General features: G+C 44.1%; 1 protein-coding gene across 2 annotated transcripts in view; it reads right to left on the reverse strand.

The window, feature by feature from the left end:
• Rgl1 (ral guanine nucleotide dissociation stimulator like 1) overlaps positions 1–23737 on the reverse strand; it is a 271229-nt gene that overhangs the window by 123213 nt on the left and 124279 nt on the right. For both annotated transcript variants that reach the window (XM_075988232.1, XM_075988230.1), the window contains exon 2: positions 19907–20070. In XM_075988232.1, the coding sequence (XP_075844347.1) occupies positions 19907–20038 (132 nt within the window). In that variant the 5' untranslated portion in view covers positions 20039–20070. The remainder of the gene's footprint in view (positions 1–19906; positions 20071–23737) is intronic.

Raw genomic sequence — 23737 nt, forward strand, 5'->3', positions numbered from 1 at the left:
TGAACGAGCCCTCCCCTTCCCCCTGTGGCTGGCCATCAGGGAATGTTGACAAACCTTTGTGGCAACTGGCCAACAAAGGAAGAGCAGAGAACAGCCTCCGAGAACTGCCCGTGGCTCCATTTCCACCAGTGGCCTGTTTCCTTTGCTTTGGGGAATCTTGGCTCTTGTGTAGTTTCAAATTGCAACTTCATTAATCCATTGCATGCCCACTGCATGTGTGGCACACACAAGCATTTACCTAGATGGTACGAAGATGGAAGGCAAAGTTGAGACTGAAGAGGCCACTGTATTGAGAGGGTCACTCAATTTCTTCACAGAACACACACTGTGGCGTTCTATTGCTTCAAACCTATTTCGGTGACTTCCAGGATAGAGTGGAGGTTATCAACATTTATCTGAGTGAAGCACCCTCTGGCACTGACTGGAAACAGATTCTGTCACACAGGCGATGACTAATCTTCTTTTGTCTACCTCACAGTGGTCCCCAAATACCAATCTCAGAATTTCAGAATCTCCCCATCTCACTCATCTCCCAAGCATTCCTCACTGGGGTAAGAAGATGGATCAACAAGATGACAAACCTCATTGGATAATTTCTAAATACTGGAGCTTCTCCAGGAAAGGAAGGTGACCTGCCCACAGGGCAGGTGACTTCAGCTAGTTAAAGCCAGGGCTAATAAGGCCAAGGTTATGAGCCTGCTTACCCTATGGGCCAATTAGCTTTGATCTGTTTCATGGTCACATCCTGTATCCCTCAACCTGAACAGCTGTTCAGGTCAAAATGGACGCCTTTGATGACAAGGGGCACTGATCCAAAGAAGAAGGGTGTATTCATTCAGATTTATCATGCTATTGCAAAATGACACAAAACATGTTAGGGACATTAAAATTGCATCACCTGGCACTTGTTCCAGAAAGATGAGGAATGACAACACCAAGCAACATTTCACAGATGTGTACAACTTCTAGATTAATTACCAAGCAGCAACTGTCATGAGTTCAGACAACCCATTTCTTAAGTAGGCTATCATAGCATGAACCCGCTTTCCCAATGCAACCATCCCCTGGACAACCCATTTCTTAAGTAGGCTATCATAGCATGAACCCGCTTTCCCAATGCAACCATCCCCTGAAGAAAAAAAATTAATTTAGCAGAGTACAAATGTTCTACGGGCTCACAGGGGTCCCCCAGAAAAGAAATGGTACTCAGTATGAACTCTGCCAAATTCATATCCTTCATCTCTCACCAGGGATTTTATATAAAACCTAAATGAATCGGCATTGAGCTGTGTTGGACCTGGGCATCTTCCATGCTAGTTAACTACTTTTCTCTCTTTTAAACTGGTAGTTCTTCAAGCTGGCCCAGCTCTCTTTGCACAAACAGATTACTCACCTACACACAGGCTTCTTTTTATGGTTGGGTCATAGAGTATGACACAGATGTTTCCCCATTATTCATAAAAACATACAAAATTACCAACAGTCTTCCTCATCTCTGTGTCTGTCTGTTGGCTTTAAAGTCTCTAATACAATTCACAAAATAATGAGTATCTGAAACAACACATGTACTATTTGTGCAGTATCTGAAACAACACATGTACTATCTGTGCAGTATCTGAAGAACAATAGAATTAACTTTGGGGGCTGCCACACACAACACCCTAGGATTAACACTGGGAGTCTTCTTAATGCCTTCGAATGAAATCTCTTTACTCATGAGAGAACAAAGGAGGGTTTTTTGGGGTTTTGTTTGTTTGTTTGTTTTTGTAACACTACAAATTATCACTTTAAACCTTTGACACCTCCCTGACACCGATAGGTAGCCGTTCTGCTCATTCCTGCTGAAGTCTGATGTGGTAGAAGGGGTGTGCTCCACTGTTGCTGCTCCAGCCCCTGGCAGGTGTCTCTGGAAGGGCTGAAACAGAGTCAACAGGAAGCTCCCATCTAGCAGTACCAAGTATACAAGTCTGCCAGGAAACAGAATTGTTTCTTTAGGAACTGCTTCCCCATCACTGTCCATGTGTCTTCAAACGAGGCTGGAATACAGACCTCAGGAGTTACAGTTGATTCTCTAAACACCGAGATAGACTTGGTAATGTGTAGAAAAGTGTATCCCCCTCCAAAAATGACCAAGAGCTGACCATGTATATTTCAAATCCAAACCCGAGCTATGTGACTGAAGCACGGATAACACACAGCCCATCAGGTGAGGACAGACAGCCTGGACTATAGACTGTAGATCTTCATCCTGGGTTCTCCAGCCTTCCTAACTCCTGTGCTCTCAAGGCAACCCACATTTTCTCTGTAGATAGCCACAAAGAACAGAACACATTTTATACATGATAAGGTCTCCAAATCTCTTACACCATTAAAACGTGTATCTAAACATTATCTTTCTTAACTTAATAAAACCTTAGCTTGTGAGTAGTTTTCCCCTTACTTATTTATGAGGTCACTGAGAAAATCCCCATTCTGTCAATGACCTCTGATTCCTGCTGATCTTCAGGGCCTCCTCTCCTCCCTTCCTGCTTTCCCAGCTGTCTCTTAGAGGACATGGCTTCTTTTCTTCTCTATAGAATTCCAAACAGAAGGCACTGCCAATAACCCTAAGCCACATTCTGCTGATGTACCCAGTTGAGCCTTTTGGTGGTTGGACCCTCATTTACAAGGCCTCAGGCCTTTCTCTGAGAACAAGATTCCATAGATCCAGCTAAAAGCCACCATGTGAAATAGAAATGGAGCCAAAAATAAATTAATCCTGTTTAGAACTACCGAGTTCATTAAATATAAGGAGTGAAGGATAAAAATGGAGGCATTTAAAAGGAATGGTCCCCAAACCTGTAAGTTAAAGATATTCTCGGGCATAGAAAGTGAACAATAAGCACCCCACTTCCAGATGAAATGTTAGCGGGGTGGGGATAAGAGTGAGAACTAAGGGAGGGAGGGCTGTCATCAAAAGAACTCAAATAAGAATTGCCATGATAATCTTGATTGTCAGTTGATGGGACTGAGAGAGGCTGTGTTGGTTTTGTTTCCTGCTGCTAGGACTACAGACCCTGAAAAAGACGCCTGAGCTGAGAGAGGGTTATTTTCGTTCACAATTCCAGGATGTACTCTATCACCGAGAAGGTGTCAGAGGCAGGAACTTGAAACAGTCAGTTACATGCATACACAGTCGGGAGCAGGGAGAAGGCATGCCTGCCTGCATATTTCTGCTCCATTCTTTGTCCTCTTTATACGTATAGTGAGGCCCCAGCCCCTGGGGACACTGACCACTTACAGGCTGGGTTGTCTCACCTCAGTTAACATGGTCAAGACCATCTCCTGTAAACTGACCCAGACAGTCCCTCACTGAGCCTCTATTCCCAGGGGACTCTAGATTGTGTCAAGTTGATCATTAAAACCACCCTAACCATCACGCGAGGCAGGAGATTAAGTGAAGCACACCCTGGAGATATCCACACGGGGTTTCCAGAAAACTTCAAAATGGGATGCCCTGAAGATGAGGTCACTATCCCACGGCTGGGGCATGAATAAAATAGGAGAAAAAGGGAAACTTTGCTATGCAGGCAACCACTTTGCTTCCTGGACACCATGATGTGAGCTTTTCTGCTGCTACATCCTCTCCACCATGATGTCATCCTCCCCACCACGATGACATCTCCCCAGTATCATGATATCCTTCCCACTACAATGACATCTTCCCCATCATGATGATATCCCCCCATTATGATGACATCCTCCCCATCATGATGACATCCTCCCCACTACAATGACATCCTCCCCATCATGATGATATCCCCCCATTATGATGACATCCTCCCCATCATGATGACATCCTCCCCACTACAATGACATCCTCCCCATCATGATGACATCCTCCCCATCATGATGACATCCTCCCCACTACAATGACATCCTCCCCATCATGATGACATCCTCTCCATCATAATGACATCCTCCCCACTACGATGGCATCCTCCCCATCATGATGACATCCTCCCCATCATGATGACATCCTCCCCATCATGATGACATCCTCCCCATCATGATGACATCCTCCCCATCATGATGACATCCTCCCCACTACAATGACATCCTCCCCATCATGATGACATCCTCTCCATCATAATGACATCCTCCCCATCATGATGACATGCTCCCCATCATGATGACATCCTCCCCATCATGATGACATCCTCCCCATCATGATGACATCCTCCCCATCATGATGACATCCTCCCCATCATAATGACATCCTCCCCATCATATTCACATCCTCCCCATCATATTCACATCCTCCCCATCATATTCACATCCTCCCCATCATATTCACATCCTCCCCATCATGATGACATCCTCCCCATCATGATGACATCCTCCCCACTACGATGACATCCTCCCCATCATGATGACATCCTCCCCACTACGATGACATCCTCCCCATCATGATGACATGCTCCCCATCATGATGACATCCTCCCCATCATGATGACATGCTCCCCATCATGATGACATCCTCCCCATCATGATGACATCCTCACCATCATGATGACATCCTCCCCATCATGATGACATCCTCCCCATCATGATGACATCCTCCCCACTACGATGACATCCTCCCCATCATGATGACATCCTCCCCACTACGATGACATCCTCCCCACTACGATGACATCCTCCCCATCATGATGACATCCTCCCCATCATGATGACATGCTCCCCATCATGATGACATCCTCCCCATCATGATGACATCCTCACCATCATGATGACATCCTCCCCATCATGATGACATCCTCCCCACTACGATGACATCCTCCCCATCATGATGACATCCTCCCCATCATGATGACATCCTCCCCATCATGATGACATCTTCCCCACCACAATGAACTGCACCGCTGACATTGTGAAGAAAACAAATCTTCCTCCCTCCAGTCATTTTTTTCCCACAAGGGCAAAAAACAAACCCAAAATAAAACAAAGTAAAAACCAGCAGAACAATAAAAAGTACACTCTCAGATTAGAAGAGAATAGCCAGGAATTTATCTCATAATTAAATTTGTAAAGCTCAGTCTTTGGGACTTTTACAGAATTGTAAAAACTAAGTCTATGAAAGAATAGTTGAAAATTAGAGTATAATGATGTTATTCTGCAACTTTGGGCAAGTCACAAGCTCAGATCATCAGTTTTGCTATCAACTTCCTCCCCGAGGAGTCACAGGCGAGGTCACCAGATGGTTAGCTGTATACCGAATTGTCTGGCCCGTTTGTTTTCCATTTTGAAACCCTGTGTAATGGCCCTGGTTTTGAACATGATCAGATATTGCAAATGACTGCCATCAGAATGTAATCATCCTTTGTCTCTGCCCCACTCTAATTGTGTTCCAAATGTCAATGTCCTGATGCCGTATGATACTGCCATTGGCTTTGTTAAAAAGAAATATCTCCCAGATTGTAAAGCCACTTATTAGTTTCAACAACTTGAGAATAAGTTCGCAAACATCAGTCTGATGTAAGTGAACAACCAGCTGGCTAAGGAAAAAAGTTAGCTTTGCCTTACAAAGCTCGTTTACCTACAGGTTAGTTCCAAACAACTATCTTCAGGTCTGCATCTAAGTCCAAACAGTTCCCAGAAAAGCCTCTATCAGTGCCTTCTGCCGACAAGAACAGCCAAGGCATTCTGGCTCAGGCTAGATTCCACCAGTTCACTGATTGAAAATTTAGAGGAGACAAAACTTCTATGCTGATTTTATTCACATGATGTAACATACATTTCTGTCTGCTGAAAAAATAGCAACAATGATTCCAGACTCCCCAGAAAACATGGCATTCCACCAGACACCAGACTCTGAATTATCGGTTCCTAAACTGATAACCTGAATATAAAAAGTGAGCCCTGGGCCGGTGAGATGGTTGAGCAGGTGAAGGTGCTTGCCATCCAGCCTGGAACAGAAAAGAGGAAGGACAGAGAGACTCTACAAAGTTGCCCTTTTGCCTACACACATGTGCTGTGTTATGAGCTCCCACACATATAAAATAATAAACAATAATAATTTAGGAGGTTTTGTTTTGGTGGGGTTTTTGGATTTTGTTTTTGCTTTTCAAGACAGGATTTCTCTGTGAGAACTCACTCACACTGTAGACCAGGCTGACTTCGAACTCACAGAGATACGCCTGCCTCTGCCTCCTGAGTGCTGGGATTAGTGGCATAATAGTAAATTTTTAAAGATCAGCTTGGGTGGTTGGAGAGATGGTTTGGTATTTAAGGGCAATCACTACTCTGTAGCTTTTTTTGGTTCCTGTCCTGGAACTAGCTCTTGTAGACCAGGCTGGCCTCGAACTCCCAGAGATCTGCCTGCCTCTGCCTCCCAAGTGCTGGGATTAAAGGCGTGCGCCACCTTTGCCCGGCATGAAATAAGCCAAGCTAAGACCAGGCTTTTATAAGCAATAAGAGGTCTCTCTGCATGTGATTTATTTGGGAGCTGAATGGCAGGTCCCCAAAGAGCCTAAATAAATAAATAGAAAAATAACCAATTCACAACCACCTATACCTCCAGCTCAGAGTATACAACCCCCTTTCTGGCCTCCATGGGCGCCTGCAGTCAGTCATGTACACATACCCACCCACACCCACCCACACCCACCCACACACACCCACACACAGTTAAAATTGAAATATGCTTTGAGAAAAGCAAAAAGACTTTTCAAAGAACCAAAATCCACTGGTTTTGTGGTCAATCTGAGTGAACTAAGGAAAAGGAAAAGTGGGAGCAGTATTAATGAGCCCGTGCTGTGTGCTGGCCTCTGTCTAAACGGTATGTGTAGACTGTGTGTCCATCTTCCTATAAGGCTATTAATATACACATCTTCTAGATTTTTTTTTAAAGTTGAGACTTAAAGGATTAACTTCTGACCAAAGTTTACACAGCCAGATGATGTCAGGACCACATTTAAACCCATTGTTCTTAGACACATAATCCATGGCGCTTTCCTCCTCATTCCTGACATACTGACTTCCGTCAGCGTTTGGGAGGAGCACGAGCTTGCTGAGCCAGAGGATGCGCTTTCACATATGTTATGCATTCGCTTACCATATCAGTGAAGTGCCTACTATGGGCTGTGCACTGCTACTGCTCACAAATGTACAGAAAGTGGAGTTAAACAGAACACTGCATGCGCAAGTGTTCTGCCTATTAAGGCTGAGCTGGAGAATAGGAAGGGAGGAAGTAACGTGAGTCCATGGAATTTCTCCATTGTAAAAAATATATCTGCACTTACATATTTTATTATATGCATCAAAACAAATTAAGAAAAGCAGCAGCAAAAGGCTGAATTGACCCCCCTGGTTAAGGTGACAAATGATGAATTACTGACTACAAGGTTTTCATGGTCCTACAAAAACGAGAGTTTGGGCGAGTAGTGTGGGAAGACTTTATCAGGAAACTATGTATTTGTTTATGCAATAACGCCAAGTGCGACGTGCAGGGATGAACACTTTGGTCTGTTCCCCTGTGTCTTCCCAGTCTTCTCCTTCAGGTCTTGTGGCTCTGAGGTTTGGGTCTGGCCCAGCAAAGCCTTTGCATTTTCCCTACTTTCCCTGCTTGCCGCAGGAAACGGCTGTCCACTCTCCACTCAGAGATTACTGGTCTCCGTGTGCATGCTTTAGACCAAGGGCTTACCTACTCTGTTCCACGGAGCCTGTGGTGGAATTCCCCTCGGAACCCCTCACTTCATTCCTGACAGCAGTGTCGTCAGTTTGAACTTCTCTGGGGAAATGGTATGGCACCTGTGTGTTCGGACTCCCGGCTCTTTTTGCCTCCTCGACTCTCCCGCACTCCCGTTAGCCCTTAAAACCCTCTCCTCCTACCCTGATAAAGCATGATCCTCCATCACAATGTTCCAGTCTCTTTTTCTGCCATGTTTAACTGGCTGGGTCAACTTTACTCTGAGACAATTCAGATTTGTTCTGGCGTGGCATTTATCTTGCTGGAAATGAATGCTTGAGGCAACAATGCGCAAGTTTGTAAGCACAGCCGCCCATGGGGGTCAACAAGGGCGGGAGGAGCTCTCTGCTTACTGAAGACGCCTTTCACCGGTTGTTAGTCTCTTTCACTGTTTCCACTATGTGCGCATGTTGTTGATTCTTGGAAATCCTGTCAAATTGTAATGTTTCTGTTATCAGTCAGTACAACTCCCACAATGAAACTCAAGGCTCAGAGCCCTGGGTCCATTCTTTTATGATGTCAGAGAAAACGCTTCCTATCCCGAGAGACAGAAATTGTCACTTTGACACACCAAGAGAATTACGGATCTGCCCATGGCCTTGCTCATTTATTCACTGTTTGTTCATTCAACAAAACAGCTCAACATTGTAAGAACACAACTGTGAGCAAAACAGTGCAGTGCCTCATGCTAAGAACTCGTCTACTAGACAAGGCGGCTAACAGGCAAACCACAATTAAGACAACAGATAAGCATTAAAGAAACAGCTCAGTAGAGAGGAACAGGGGACAGGGGAAGGGATGGAGGGGAGGAGAGAAGGAGGGGGACAGGAAAAGAAAAGGCGAGAGAGTGCTATAGTGAAGCTTTCCCCACAGGCTCATGTTCCCCAGCTGTGGAACCGCTCTGAAAGGTCATAAATTAGAACCTTCGGGAGGTGGAGCCTAGCTTGAGAAAGTCTGTCACTGGAGGGTGGACCTGGAGGGTTACATTCAAGCCCCACTTCCTGCCCCAGTCCACTCCTCCCTGCTTCGTGACTGCAGAGGTGATGCTGACCAGCTGCCTAACTCTTGGGCTGCCATAGTCAACAAAGGGCTCCCACTGTCAACACACTTTCCTTCCCTTCCTCCCATGATCACCGTGTCTCCTCAAACTATGACCCAAAAAGTCCTTGTTCCCTAAAGTTGCTTCTTTCAAAATATTTCAAATAACTAATACAGGGAGGGAGGGAGAGAGGGGGGGAGGGAGGGAGGGGGGGAGGGAGGGAGGGAGGGGTAAGGGAGGAGGGAAGGGAGGAAGGGCAAAGGCACCTTTCCTTTGTTGAGACGAGTAAGTCTGAGTCCTCCTGTCTCGGTGTCCTGAGTGCTAGGATACAGGCACCACAATGGGTGAGAACTGTAGTGTGGTGGGTGGGGGAGGAGGGACCGAGTGAGGAGCCAGCATTCAGTAGAGAGACCAGCATGCTGTGCAGAGGTGTAGTGTTATCAGCCAGGAGGCAATGCTTTGAAGAACATTAGCCCTTTCTCATGAGTATTCTTCCTTACCCCGACTCACCCAAAACTTGGCCTTTCTCAAAGTCTCTTCATTTAGGAAGTTTCCTAAGATTGCTAGAGCAGGCATTCTCATCCAGAAAACCATGAATGCACAGGATGCCAGACTGTAGAGGAAGGGAGGTTAAGGAAGGCAGACACTAAGGAACCTGAGCCTGAGCAGAATGGGGTCGGCACCAGCTACCCACTGCGGTGGGAAAAGTACAGCCTTTCTAGTTTTTTGACCCAATATTTGTAAGGCGGAGACAAATTTAAATAACGTCATCCCTTCCACACACTTGCCACTTCTGAGGACAGACAAGTCAGGACAGAACAGGCTAATTTAATATTTAACTACTTTCCAAATGTCTACAGGATACCGGTCACTCTGTAAGCCCCTCAGCCCATGCCCTGCCTCTTCATGGCTCCATGTCAAGAGTGTCCTGACAAAATGGACTTCCTGATGAAGCAAGAGGAGATCCTTAAGATGCTTCAGACACACTTTAAGAAGCACGCCTTTAATCCCAGCACTCGGGAGGCAGAGACAGGCGGAGCTCTGAGTTCTAGGCCAGCTTGCTCTACAGGGGGAGTTCCAGACAGCCAGGAACTGCACAGGGAAACCCAGTCTCGAAAAAAAGAAAAGAAAAGGAAAGAATTGATGTGCTGAAAAAATTGTCTCAAACCCTTTTCTTAGAGTGAAGACATTCAAGGATGAATTATTTCAATAAACTGGTAGCCATGCCCCCCAACTCCATGCCTTTTATTTAAATTAAATTTACTGAGATTTCCCTTATTTTTTACATAAAAATACAAAGATATGCCCATGTCTGACATAGTAAAGGCAAGACTCAATCCAGGCCAGGGAGCTTAGCAGAGCAGGCTAAACTGACTCCAAGTCTAAGATATTTTTTAGGAGAAAGCCCTCTGTATAAGAATACTGGCTTGCTATGTCCTAGAAGGGTTTGCCTTTTCCCATTTAAATACCTGTCATGTGAGCAACCTAAATCAGCAGCCAGGATAAACTAGGGTTATAAGCCACAGAGGAGAGAACCCATCTGTTTGAATTCAGGAACACTGCTTCGAGAAACACACTGCTAAAGCTGGAGAGAAAGAAGGCCCAGGGATTCTGACACAGCCACATCTAGTTTGCCCCCACCCTAAAATAACTTGTGTACCTCAAGACAATGTCATTCAACTGGGTCCTGTTGTCTTCCTGAAAGATGACCCTCTGTGAATCTTAGGAAGGCTTCTCTCACCAGACACAGGCAAGGTGCAGCCAGGTTCAATGCAACAGGCATTTTAAAACAGAGATGATCCTGGACTATGAGAACTTCCAGAATCTAGGAGACATTTTGAGTTCGAGCAATTATCATACACATGTATATACACACACACTCACACATGAACATACACATACATGCACACACACATGAACATACACACGCATGCACACAAATACAGACACAAATACACACATTCATATGCGCAGGCACTTGAGCACGTGCGCGCACACACACACACACGTTCACATCCACGTGCTCATGAGCGCGTACACACACCATGCTCATGAAAGGAAAGAAGGAGAAAAAGGAAAGAAGGAGGAAGTAGAAATTTAACCTAAATATGGTTAAATAGAGGCAGGGCCTTTGCGGGAAGATGAGAGTTAGGTAAGTCATCAGAGCGGAGGCTCTGTGATCAAGAGAAAGAAGAAAAACACTAGCTTGTACTCTCTGTCCTTTGCCAGGTACTGTCCTGAGCCTTGTTGGGACTCACCATCATGCAAGCCACTGCCACATGCAGCCCTGCAACCTTGGACCAGAACCATGAGCCAAAACAAATCTTTTTCCACTCGATGGCACTGTGATACTAGCAAGAGGAAACGGCTGAGGACAGTGGCGCTCCTCCCCAACAGACGCAGTCAACAGCAAGATTCCACCTGCCACGGATCACATATGCGGTTCGGCTCTAAGAATCCCTACGCCATAACTCAACCCTATCTCTGTGCCCAACCTATAGATGAGGAAACTAAGACACAGATGAAAGGATCTGCTGGGGTCATAGCCAGTGTGGCTGCAGAGTGAGGTTTTTCGTCTGCCCATGCATTTTTCTCTGTTCGGCAAGTGTTGGATGCCTACTGTGTACCAGACACCAGATAATATTTGATACAGATGAATATGGCAGAGGCCCTGCCTTGGAAGGCAGCGATGTACAAATATCTCTCAAGTAATGACAGAAAAACATAGCCAAGTCACTAACCTGACCAGAGGGGTCAAGGATGACCTCCTTGAAGAAGCAATAAAAAGAGACTATGTAATATTAATGTAAATTCAACCATAATGAAAGTTTGACTTCCTGAGTGTCTCCTTTGACTTTGGACTGAAGGGACATATCATGAAAAAAAATGTAGAAAACTGAAAAGCCATAAAGGATACATATGGGAGCTAGAGAAACTTCCTTGACTACAGATGCACGCCCATAGTGATAACTGCACTTCAAGAACTGTGTTGTGAATGTTTCTATTCTATATATTACGATGGGTGGACATCTTTAAACTCTCCCTGGCCACGAGAAACTGACCATGAGACCTCTCTCAGGGAAGCTAGTCAATCACTAAAGGTAAAGGGCCCACAGCAAGTCTTTCACAGGTTAACCACTCCAGAACCACTTCTGTCTAGTAAAGAGATGCCATGCCCCGTATTAATCATACCAGGCTGGGTTACAGGCAGCTAGACATCAGCCTAAAGCTCCCTGAAATTCTGTATGAGCCAATCCCAAGCGGTTCCCCTGTTCTGCCTTGTTTGACAGCTCTAATTCACCTACAGCAAGGTTCTAAATCTTCTCTCCACTTGTCCCCTAAACACCACTGTCCCTCCCTACGGCCTTCAGTGGCCTGCTTTACCTCCTGTGAGCAGGACAAGCTGGTTTCTTCCCCAAGGTCTTTCATGTCCCTCTTATGACCATTTCACACCCTGCTTATGACCACAGTGACCTCCTAACAAAAGAACACAAAACAAGGACAATTGATGTGCTTCTGGGTGGCTTTAATGTCCAAGGATGTAGTAGGAGCTGCGGGGCTGCATTCCACCACCCAGCTCCTGCCACCCGCTAGCTTTACTCGAAATAACAACACACAAACTGTATTCTTTTAAACACTGCTTGGCCCATTATATCTAGTCTCTTCTCGGCTAACTCTCGCACCTGGACTAGCCCATTTCTAATAATGTGTGTAGCACCCCAAGGTGCGCTTACCGGGAAGATTCTAGCCTACATCCATCCTGGGTTGGAGTTCATTGCATCTGCCCTGGAGAGGGGAGCATGGCCTCTGAGCTCACTTCCTCTCCCTCCCAGCATTCTGTTCTGTTTACTCCTCCCACCTATGTTTTAACCTATGAGGGCCAAGCCGTTTCTTTATTATAATTAAACAATGATCTTCCTCCATTACAAGGAAGGAACAGGCATTGAAGGGAACTAGTGAAACATAGACACTCCAGTGTGGAGCAGAGCTCAGTTACCCAGAAAGACTACAAAGAGCTGAGTGCTTCAGGCTGCCGTCTACAAAGCCAGAAGGTCAATAATAATGGATGTGTCCCCGAAATCTGAACACTGAGATCCTAACTCCCGGTGAGCATAGGAAGCAGGACTTTGGAGGTCCTCAGGCTGTGAGGGTGAAGCCCTCACGAGCAGGGTGGATGGTCTTGTAAAGGAGACCCCAGAGGTTCTCCAGCTTCCCAGGCCCCATAGAAACACAGCAAAATGTCAGTTGTCTGTTACCTGGAAGAGGCCCCTTATGGGAATCCAACCAGGTTGACACACTGGTCGAGAACTTCTCACCTCCAGAACTGTACGAACGAACTGCCTGTTATTTACAGCCTGGGTCATCCGAGCTGCTATCTAATAGCTGTCTAACATGGAAAGTCAGATGGCCAGTGATGTTTGGAGCGGCTCCGATGGCCCATCAGCATCTGTTTACAGGAGCTGCAGAGCCGTGCTCTCTGACTACTCTGTGGTTTGTTAGGAGCTGAGGTTGCTGCCCGAGTCAGAACTGGCTAAGGTCAGAACAGGAAAGTAAGTGTAGAATCAGGCAGGTTCTGAAGCTTATAGCAGCTCCACAAAGAGATCAAAGAGCAGAACTGGAGAGAGACTAACTGAACTTCAACCTTATTCTGCCCCTTCTCAGCTACTTATCTTAGGGCATGTGTTTTAATCTCTAATATTCAAATTTCTTATGAATAAAATAAAGATTTCCTGGGGCTGTGATGCTTAAATATGAAATCCCCAAACACAGTTTTTATTTATCCTTGATATTCACATTCATTCATAAATATTCATACGATATATTGTGATTATATTCTTTCCCCTCTCCCCGATTCTTCCCACTCTGCTACTCGTCCACCTTCACGTTCTTTCAAAACACAACAACAACAACAACAAAAGCCACCAAAAAAATCACAGAGTCTGATTTGCCAGTCACAGTTCTTAATATAAAGGTGGGGTCCAGTCAACTATACTTTTTCTCCTTTACAGACTCCAGTGGATGTGCATTCAATCGCGATACTCATTTCTCACTACTGATGCTGTCAACTTTACTCATCTCAGAACTCATGCTTCAAAGCACTTTATGCATTAATAACTTCCTAGCAAGTAAATTTTTGCTTCTTGGCCTCATATGGAAATTTTGGCAGACAGAAAAAGGAATTCCTAAGAATTGTATAGAAGAGTCGGGTTCTGCCATCAAACCCCAGCCTTTAAGTTCAACAAAGAGCTGGCTCCTCGGGATTTTACAGCACCCCCCCACTGCTCTTCCAAACTGTCATCCAGGTTTTAAAAGATCTCCTTCTTCCTGTCCCTAGGGTGAGTATGATTTAATCTCCGAAGCACGCATGATGAACACATTACTATTCCCTCCTCCAAGAACGTGATGTGTCAACGCGGGGCCTGGTCCCTGAGCTGGATAAAGAGAGAAAGGTCATGTCCTGTTTCCATTCAGGCAGTCAGTACTTCACTTTCACAGACTGTCTCTGCCCCCTGGCCACAGAGAATAGTGCCTGTTTTGCTGGCCTCCTCACACATGCAAAAACTGAACACAGATAAGTCTAGTGTTTATACAAATCCACTAAAGAGTCAAGCAGCAATACCACAAAAATCTAATATAATAAGAAACCAAATCACTAGAACGTAATGCTACCTCAAAAATGTATCAAATGACTCTCCCACAAACACAAAAATGACAACATTTTGGTTTACATTACCATTTAGAGAAACAACATATGACCATTAAATCATGAAAAAATTCACTAGTCAGCCGAGTATTTATTTCAATCTGTGTCTAGCAGGATGTCAGTGCTTTGAGGTTTATAAGCGGAGTAAAATTAAGATGGAAGGACACGGTCTCAAGGATAGACAGTCTTGCTGGTAAAAGAAAATTACCATCTTGCAGAAAAAGAACTGCCCCAAATAATCCCTAGTGTAACTTTGACTCGCACAGTGGGGACAGAGAAGAGAGCAGGTAGTGTAAGCAAGTGTGGTCTGGAAGCATTCTGGGCCACTCCACACAGGTCTGAGAGAGACCTGCTGGAAAATAAACCTGACCAAGTTACCGCCATGCACAAAGCCCTTCATTGACTCCCCAGGGACCACAGGACACTTTGAAACTTCTGAGTGAGGAGCACAGGCTTCTCATACACAGCTACTCTGTTTCCTCTCCTGCCACTCCTCTTCTGTTATAGGTGCTCAGGATGCTAGGCTATCCTAACACTCCTCCTATGGAGAATCGATCTCATTCCCTGATAGAAGTCTTTAAGTTGGGCTAATTTCCACTTTTCCCTTCAAAATGCATTCGGGTTCCCTGACACCCACAGCCACACAGTGTCTGCTCTCGGAATACTGGTGGGCACGTTCATTACAATATCTAATACACTGACCTTCAATTTTCAACTTATTGAATTAAGATGGAAAAATAACAAGTCAGTTTAATACACACACTAAAAAAGTTTGATAAAATAAAACAAAACATCTTAAGCTTGGTGTGGTGGCACACACCTTTAATCCCAGCACTCAGGAGGCAAAGACAGGGGGATCTCTGTGAGTTTAAGATCAGCCTGGTCTACATATTGAGTTACAGGACAGTCAAGGCTATGTAGAGAGACCTGCCTCAGAAAAAATAAAATATCATTCTCAATACACTGATAAACTGTCAAGAAATTCAGATCTCTCCAAAGCCAAAGCTTAGCTAGAAGTAGAACCCACAAAGATGGGCACTGAGGTCAGCGTCTATCCAGTAGAGGGCATTGGCCAAGTCAGGCAACACTTCGCTTTTCTCTGTGACGTCTGTTTAACTGTCAACCAAGCTTCACTGGTACTTGTCATGGTACTGTACCTTCACTCAGAGTACTGCCCCAACAGACATCATCCTTCACACCCCCACATCCACGTGGGGCTTCACTCTCCGCAATTAAATACAAACTCGTATAGGGTGTGACATAAGTGAATTAAGGATCAGACAGGGATGGGGAGAGAATAGGGAAGAGGGATAGGGACTACTGGGAGGAAAAGCTAAAACTAAGGGTGATTTGAGGGGCCTTAAATCCTAAATATATGCATTTTTTAATCTAAATGAAATCACCAAATAATGGGGAAGACAGAGCCCCAACTGGACATCTCTTGTCACCAAGTGAAGCTTCCAGTACCAGGCTACATCTAATCAAGTTCCTGGCCTAAGAGGTCCCATGGGAACCCCCAAAGAACCCAGGCTAAACTGACAACAGGACCCAATTGCTGAAGACAATACTTATACAATTCATTGAATATGATAGAGAGGTCAAGCTAGTGCCTACCTAGAGCCTTCACCTCTATGGACTAGTGTTCATGGTTCTGGAAAGTATTCTGCATGAAATCAAAGAAGGGTAAACACCAACCCAGTTACAAACCCTTTGATCTACAATGGTGATCTCCTTGCAAAATACACTGGTGTAATAGTGGCACAAAGCTTGTGGGAGTAACCAACAATACTTGATTTGAGTTAATCCCCACTCTTGAGATGGAACCCATATGCAATACTGCTTGGGTGACCAAGAACCTGAGACTAAATAGCCCAGGGACCAAGAGAAAAACCAAATACTACTGTTCTGCTAAAGGAAGATAGCAATAAAATGACTCCCATTGTGACATTCTGCTGTATTCATAGATCAGTGTCTTGCTCAGCCATCATCAGAGAAGCTTCCTCCTGTAGCAGATGGGAGCTGATACAGAGACCACAGCCAGACATTATGCAGTGAGAGACGTTGGAATACTTAGATCAAAAGAAGATATCTCAGCACATCCCACATCATGTATCTATCAAATCCCTTCCCTCGGGGCTTTAGGAAACTGCAGAAGAAAAGACAGAAAGAGTCTAAGATCCAGAGGGATGGAGAACACTAGGGCAACCAGGCCTTCTAGACACGGCAGGACCAGTGCACATATGTTCTCACAAAGACTGAGGTAGTATGTTCACAGGGCCTTCATGGTTCTGCACCAATGGGGTCCCAGAGCTGAAAGTAAACACACACCCTCACCCCTAGCACAGAAGCTATCTACAACTGATAGCCACTCCAAGGAAACAAACCACGCATCAGGGTAGGGGCCCGGCACTAGATGGTCAACACAGAGTGGACAAAACAGCACCTTTGGAGGTTCTTTGTCTCATAATGTTAAGTCGGGGCTTTATGGTTTTTGAATCTTACAGGCCCTTTGCTTATCTACTATAGTATCTAGTTTTGTGTTTTTATGTAAACCATGTGCGCATAAACGGTGTTCTCTGTGTCTATATGTATTTTTATGGAAACCGTGTGCACATGAACAGTGTTCTCTGTGTCTGTATGTGTTTCTTGTGCTTTTTCTAGTTGGTTGTTCTTGGACATTCCAATTTGTTTTATCTTAATTATGGTAATTATTATTCCTTAGATGCCTGTTTTCTAACAAGAGACAGAAGGGTGTGAATCTGGATGGGAGGAGAGGAAACAACTAGGAGGAACAGACAGAGGGCAAACTGTAATCAGAATATATTATTTGAAAAAAATCTATTTTCAATAAAATAAACAAAATGGCTTTCCATTGGTAATGCTATCAAAAACAAATGGAAATCCTCCCTGGAGGAAATTTCTTTCATTCCCAAGAAAAATAACTTCAGCCAAAAACCACACCTTATGTAAGGGCAAACAGACAGAGCAGAGAATAGAATAATAAACGCATAGTTTTCGAATTAGAATTGGAACTTTAAAATCATTACACTTAATACTGTTAGACAAAAACATTATGGAGTCTCCCTTGCCTCCTATCTGTATTACTGTATGTGTAAAAAATTCCAGGACAGACTCCAAAGCTACAGAGAAACCCTGTCTCGAAAAAAAAAAACAAAGCAAAACAAAAAAAAATCAAAGTCCCAGATGATCTTTACACAGACTAGTCTTAAGGAAATTTGAGGGATGCACTAATGCCTGTCACTAAATTGAAGGACAAGCTTGCTTACTGCCTGCTAACAGAAAGCAAGACTCCAGATCAGTGTTCACATCCTGTGCAGGTATCGACTTAGGCCACCTCTGTCCCTCTTGGAGGAACAGGACAAAGGAGCCAGAGCAAACGTGTGCACACTCTGGCTACAGCTTTTATTGTGCAGGAAAGTCGTTCACTGTCCTCCAGTATCGGGGAAACTGTGGCAACTAGAGCAAAATCTCAGCTCCTTCCTGGATCTTAACCCATGGGACTTCAAAGAGAAAAATATGCTTAGGAAGTAAGAGACAAACAGATAACGACACTTTGTAAACCAAAACTCAAGAAGGAACTTTCAGAAGTAAAACACAGGTTAGTGATTAGGATACAGACATGAGATTCCTCAGAACGGACCACAATGAGAAATAAAATACAGTAATTCTGAACGAGGTTGGAGAGCATGAACAAAGAATGAAACAGAAAGTATGAATTGTGTAGCACTCACAATGAAAGACATCGATTCGTGTGTGTGTGTGTGTGTGTGTGTGTGTGTGTGTAGGAGAGAAAGAGAGTCTTGCTATCTTGTAATTCTCAGAAAAGTCAATACTAATGGAAAAATAAAAGCAGGTTCAAGCTGTCAAGTGACATTCACACACAAAATAAACATAGAATTAATAAAAATGTTTTAATTTTTAAAGCAGTCTCAGATAAGACTGAGATGCCAAAAAATTGACAAACAATGAAGAAAATTTTATTTTATATCAACTAGATTTGAAAATTATAAAATCTATTAATTCTAAAAGTTGACAGGCATGTATAATAGTGGAAATTTTTGCATTCTATTGGTATCACCACTTTAGAAAAAATTTGACAAGTTTTAAAATAAATAACCCCCAAATTTACTCAGGTATTAAAATGGAAAGTCTTACATATGGGCATGTGTAGCCTCAGCTCAGCATATCCTTCCTAGGTCTTCTCCTTCCATCATCATTTGTATGATTATATTGTGTTTATTATGAGCCTCCTGCTGTTAGACACCTGAGAAATAATATTTCTGAACCTTGCAGCTGAGGCCCAGGCTCTGGAAGCTGGTGAGCCATCTGAAGACACTCTTGTCTTCCCAGGACCATTTACCAAGCGTTCAGTGTTTTCCCTATCACATTTCCATACCACATTAGCTGTTCTGAGGTTCTAGGCTTGCCTTCTCCCTGAGATGCTCTCTCCTTCTGTGATATCCCAGCTCTCACTTCAGTTCAGAGGAGTCAGGATGGGTAAATGCCAAGGCCAGTGAAGGGAGGTTTTCCCAAGCTTGGTATCAACTCCATCCTCGTTTCTAATCTTCCTGTCACAGCCTCTCATTCAGCTGTGCCTCAGGGAGGTGCTTCTTCAGCACCTCATCATTACTTATGAGCATATCCCAAACACACAACAGAAACAAAAGCCAAATATATCATTTCCACGAATCTCTCACTTTCTATCTTCTACACACAACACATACAAACACACAAATACACATATACACACATACATAAACACAAGAGCACAAAGCACATACACATACAAATACACACACATACATACACAAACACAAACACACGATACTAGCTTCTGTTGAGTCTTCAATAAAAGGCCTGAGAAAGAAGAAAATCCCAGAAGAACAACCCTGGAAGAGAAGACAGGAAGAAGGCTTTCATCTCTACCAGGCGGTATCCGAGAGTTCACAGGGCAAGTTACCTGCATATCAATGTGAGTTGTAATTTTATGCTTTGGCTCTTAGTGCTATTACCTCCTTTACCTTATTCACTGTATCATCAATAAGGCCGAGTGGACATATCTCTGGCTTACTGTTCTCCAGTCTTAGCTGTGCCTGTGGCCCCTGACATAGCTCTGGCTTACTGTTCTCCAGTCTTAGCTGTGCTGTGGTCCCTGACATATCTGTGCCTTACTGGTCTCCAGTCTTAGCTGTGCTGTGGTCCCTGACATATCTCTGGCTTACTGGTCTCCAGTCTTAGCTGTGCTGTGGTCGCTGACATATCTCTGGCTTACTGGTCTCCAGTCTTAGCTGTGTTTGTGGCCCCTGAACAGACTTTCAAGCTGGTCTGGGGTGTCAGCTGCACCAGGAATTTTCCAGAATCAGTGATGAGTAAATCTGTCATTGCACCAGCTCTGACATTGGTCTTGCCTTACCTCCTCTGTCTTTAAAACTTCCCATATTCGAGCATGATCCTCCACCAGCCAGTGTCCTGTGTTCTCTACTTTTGTGGAAAGTTTGACTTTAGACACCACTTGAGTAGGCTCTCCCTCAGATTTCCCGTCCATCTTGAAAGAGGCAAGCCGGAGGCATTACGGATCTGGTGGAAGAATAAAACACAAACTAGGTTATTGTGGGAGCCTAGGCAGTTTGGATGCTCACCTTACTAGACCTGGATGGAGGTGGGTGGTCCTTGGACTTCCCACAGGGCAGGGAACCCTGATTGCTCTTTGGGCTGACGAGGGAGGAGGACTTGATTGGGGGAGAGGGAGGGAAATGGGAGGCGGTGGCGGGGAAGAGACAGAAATCTTTAATAAATAAAAAAAAAAAAGCAAAAGGTAGTCACAGCTAAAAAAAAAAAAAAAAAAAGTAAATGCCCAAACCGCAAGTGTTTCATGTTTTAGACTCTCTCAGAGTCTAAAATAAACTCTCCTGGCCAAGCAAAAAAAAATCAAAAATAACATTTGAAAAGATAATGAAAGCAAATTACTGTGCTTGATTTTTGGATAGTGAAACCACTGAAGACAATATTACAACAGACAGAACTCTTATGGCCACTTTTTATATTTAAATATTTATTACTAGTATTTTAATGCAAGCTTCTGGAAGAATAGGGACACATCTTGATAATGGACAGTGATACAAGCTTTACTATTAAAAGATTTTACTTTTAATTACATGGAGGGATCTGTGCTCGTGGATACAAGTGCCCTTGAAGGCCAGTAGAGGGCATGAGACACCCTGGAGCTGGAGCTACAGGTATTTGTAAGATGCCAGATGTCAGTGCTAAGAACTAAACTTGGGTCCTCTGCAAGAACAGTGTAGGATCGAAACAGAGGAGCCATCTCTGTATCTCCTGTGATACAAATTTCATAAGATTGTTTTTTAAAAATCTGCTTAATATATCTCTTGCCATTTTGTCCTGGACCCTGGAGAGGAAAGGTGAAAATGGGTGGGAGAAAAGGCAAGTCATAGAGGTCTTTTCATATTCTGTATTTCCCTGACGGCTTGGGAGAAACATTGGCTAAAGCATTGGGAGTTTAACTCCTCTAACACCCTGGGCTGCTGTGCATGCAAAGCTGTGTGTCAGGCACACACAAAATCCAGGAGATTTGTTCTCAAATCTCTAAGGCCTTATGCTCCAGGGCAGTAAGGTTGCAAACAAGCTTTAATAGTGTGTATAGTACAATATAATGTGTGAAATGCCACCGGAATGATGTTTCCAAACTGTGATGGAGGGCTGGGGGTAGCTGAACACACACCTAGCATACACTAGGCCCTGGATTAGAGGCCCAGCACCAATAAATAAAAAGCAAAACAGAAACACCTCCAATGGAAGCAAAAGGAGGCAGGAGATTCTCCTCCAGTGGAAGCAGAAGGAGGCAGGAGATTCTCCTCAGTGGAAGCAGAAGGAGAAGAAGATTCTCCTCAGTGGAAACAGAAGGAGGAGATTCTCCTCCAATGGAAGCAAAAGGAGGCAGGAGATTCTCATTTGTGTTTATCAGCTGCGTTGTCTTCATAGGCTCTGGGTTCAATGCTGGGGTCAAACAAGATCTTTCAATGGACCCTGATTCTAGGTCTCCTTCGGCTCTCGTCAGAATCTCATTGCCCTGCTTCGGTGCCACACTGTCCTAAGGAACCTTATTGCTTTCATTCAAGGCCCACAGATATACCCTTCCTAGGGTGACTTTCACAAAAATCTTATCTGTCCATGATATTCTGCTTCTTAAAAATTTCCTGGAGAAGTAAACAAAAGCTCTTCCACACAGCAGCAAAGGCCCTTTGCGCCTGGCTCCTTTCGCCTCCCTTTTCTCACTCTGCACATGCACCACTGACCACTGACTCACCACCTAGGCCATACTATTTTAGCCATTTGAAAACACAAATGAGACTGGGCAGTGGTGGTGCATGCCTTTAATCCCAACACTCACTCGGAGGTGAGAATGGAGGCAGGGCGGGGGGCAAGATCATCCTGGTCTACAGAGCAAGTTCCAGGACAGCCAGAGCTGTTACACACAGAAACTTGCCCCCCCCAAAAAAAAAGAAGACGAAGAAGAAGAAGGAAGAAGAAGAACAAGAACAAGAAGAACAAGAAGAAAAAAGATGATGATAAATAGAAAAAGAAACACATATGGATCCCAAAGACATCTAGTCATTCTAGCTTTTATTTGTGATCTGTTGGCTCTAGTCCACACCTAAAGAGATTTAATGGGGACCCTGTCTATGCACTGAGGGTACACATACGACTTTAACATATCTACTTGCTTTCAACTTCATTTCCATCTTCAAGTCCTTTGAGAATCTTGAGACTATAGATGTTTCCTATCTAAAGCAAGTAGATATAAATGTTAAATGAATTTCAACCCATTAATTTAGTAACTCATGACAATCCAGAAATCAAAAAGAGACAGTATTTTGCTAATCACATAATAAGCAATAAAGTCAAGTTATCTCCTCCTTAAACCTCATTGGCTTGGTGAGTTAAGTTCTTCATAATAAGGAAACAATGTATATTCAGCATGTATTCCAAGTGTCTATATTGCAAGATGGAATTGATCATTAATTAACAGCATGGTTTTTATAGCCCTAGCTTCAGGGAGTTGAGCATGTCTGCAAAAGGCAGGCCTTGTGCTCATTAACCTGATCCCAAGTAAGAATAGATGGAAAAGTGAGACAGAGAAAGGGTCGGGATGACAACAGAAAAACAGAGACAAGTCTCTCTACAGAGGAGTTCTTTCTCTGCCTTAGAGCCTCGCATGCTCCATCTGGAAGCCATAGACAGCAAGGCTGTTGGCGTGAAGAGAGCCACCATGAGTAGATGATAGCCCAGGCCATCGTAAGTATTTAGAAACATGGAGCACACAACGAGCTCGCAATAGGGATCAGGAAACGCAACCTACACAATCAAGAATGGACAAAGTTCCTCTGAGAGGACATACTGATAAATGATGCTGACACATGCAAGGAAATAAACAAGGCAGAGTCGTGGGGAGGTTTCAAGCCAAGAAAAAGGAAATTAAAAATAAACAGGCAAAATGGAAATAGACCAGATTAGTGGGGAAGGAAATTCCATTGTTGTTACTGGAGATAATACTGTAAACAACAAATAATAAATCAAAACAACGTGAGGAAGCTACACAAGATGGCTTTGGCTGCACTCTCCACATGTCATGGAAATGTAACTGGATAAACGAGACAAATTACAAAATCTCAGAACAAACACCGTCCAGCTGTAAGCACAGTGTAAGCCAGTGACCCCACAGCGCGGACTCTGCTGTCTGCCACAGCTGCTCTCTCATCTTGGCCGTGTGGGTGACAGTTGGCCCATTTTCAGGGCTGAGACTGAACTCTCCTGTGAACTGGCTTCCCACAGGCTACTCCTTACCCTGTCTGGGGAAACATGCATTTCTGCGTTGGCAACAGTCCCTTAAGGCACCCTGCAGCCAAGGAGGGTCATAGAGCCTCCTATCATACAACAAAAGTATATGTTCAACTATGTTCATGGCAGCATTGTTTGTAATAGCCAGAACCTGGAAACAACCTAGATGCCCTTCAACGGAAGAATGGATGAAGAAAGTATGGAATATATACATATTAGAGTATTACTCAGCAGTAAAAAACAAGGACTTCATGAATTTTGCATACAAATGGATGGAAATAGAAAACACTATCCTGAGTGAGGTAAGCCAGACCCAAAAAGAGGAACATGGGATGTACTCACTCATATTTGGTTTCTAGCCATAAGTAAAGGACAATGAGCTTATAAT

Source organism: Microtus pennsylvanicus, chromosome 10 (genome assembly GCF_037038515.1).
Source record: "Microtus pennsylvanicus isolate mMicPen1 chromosome 10, mMicPen1.hap1, whole genome shotgun sequence".
NCBI lineage: Eukaryota > Metazoa > Chordata > Mammalia > Rodentia > Cricetidae > Microtus > Microtus pennsylvanicus.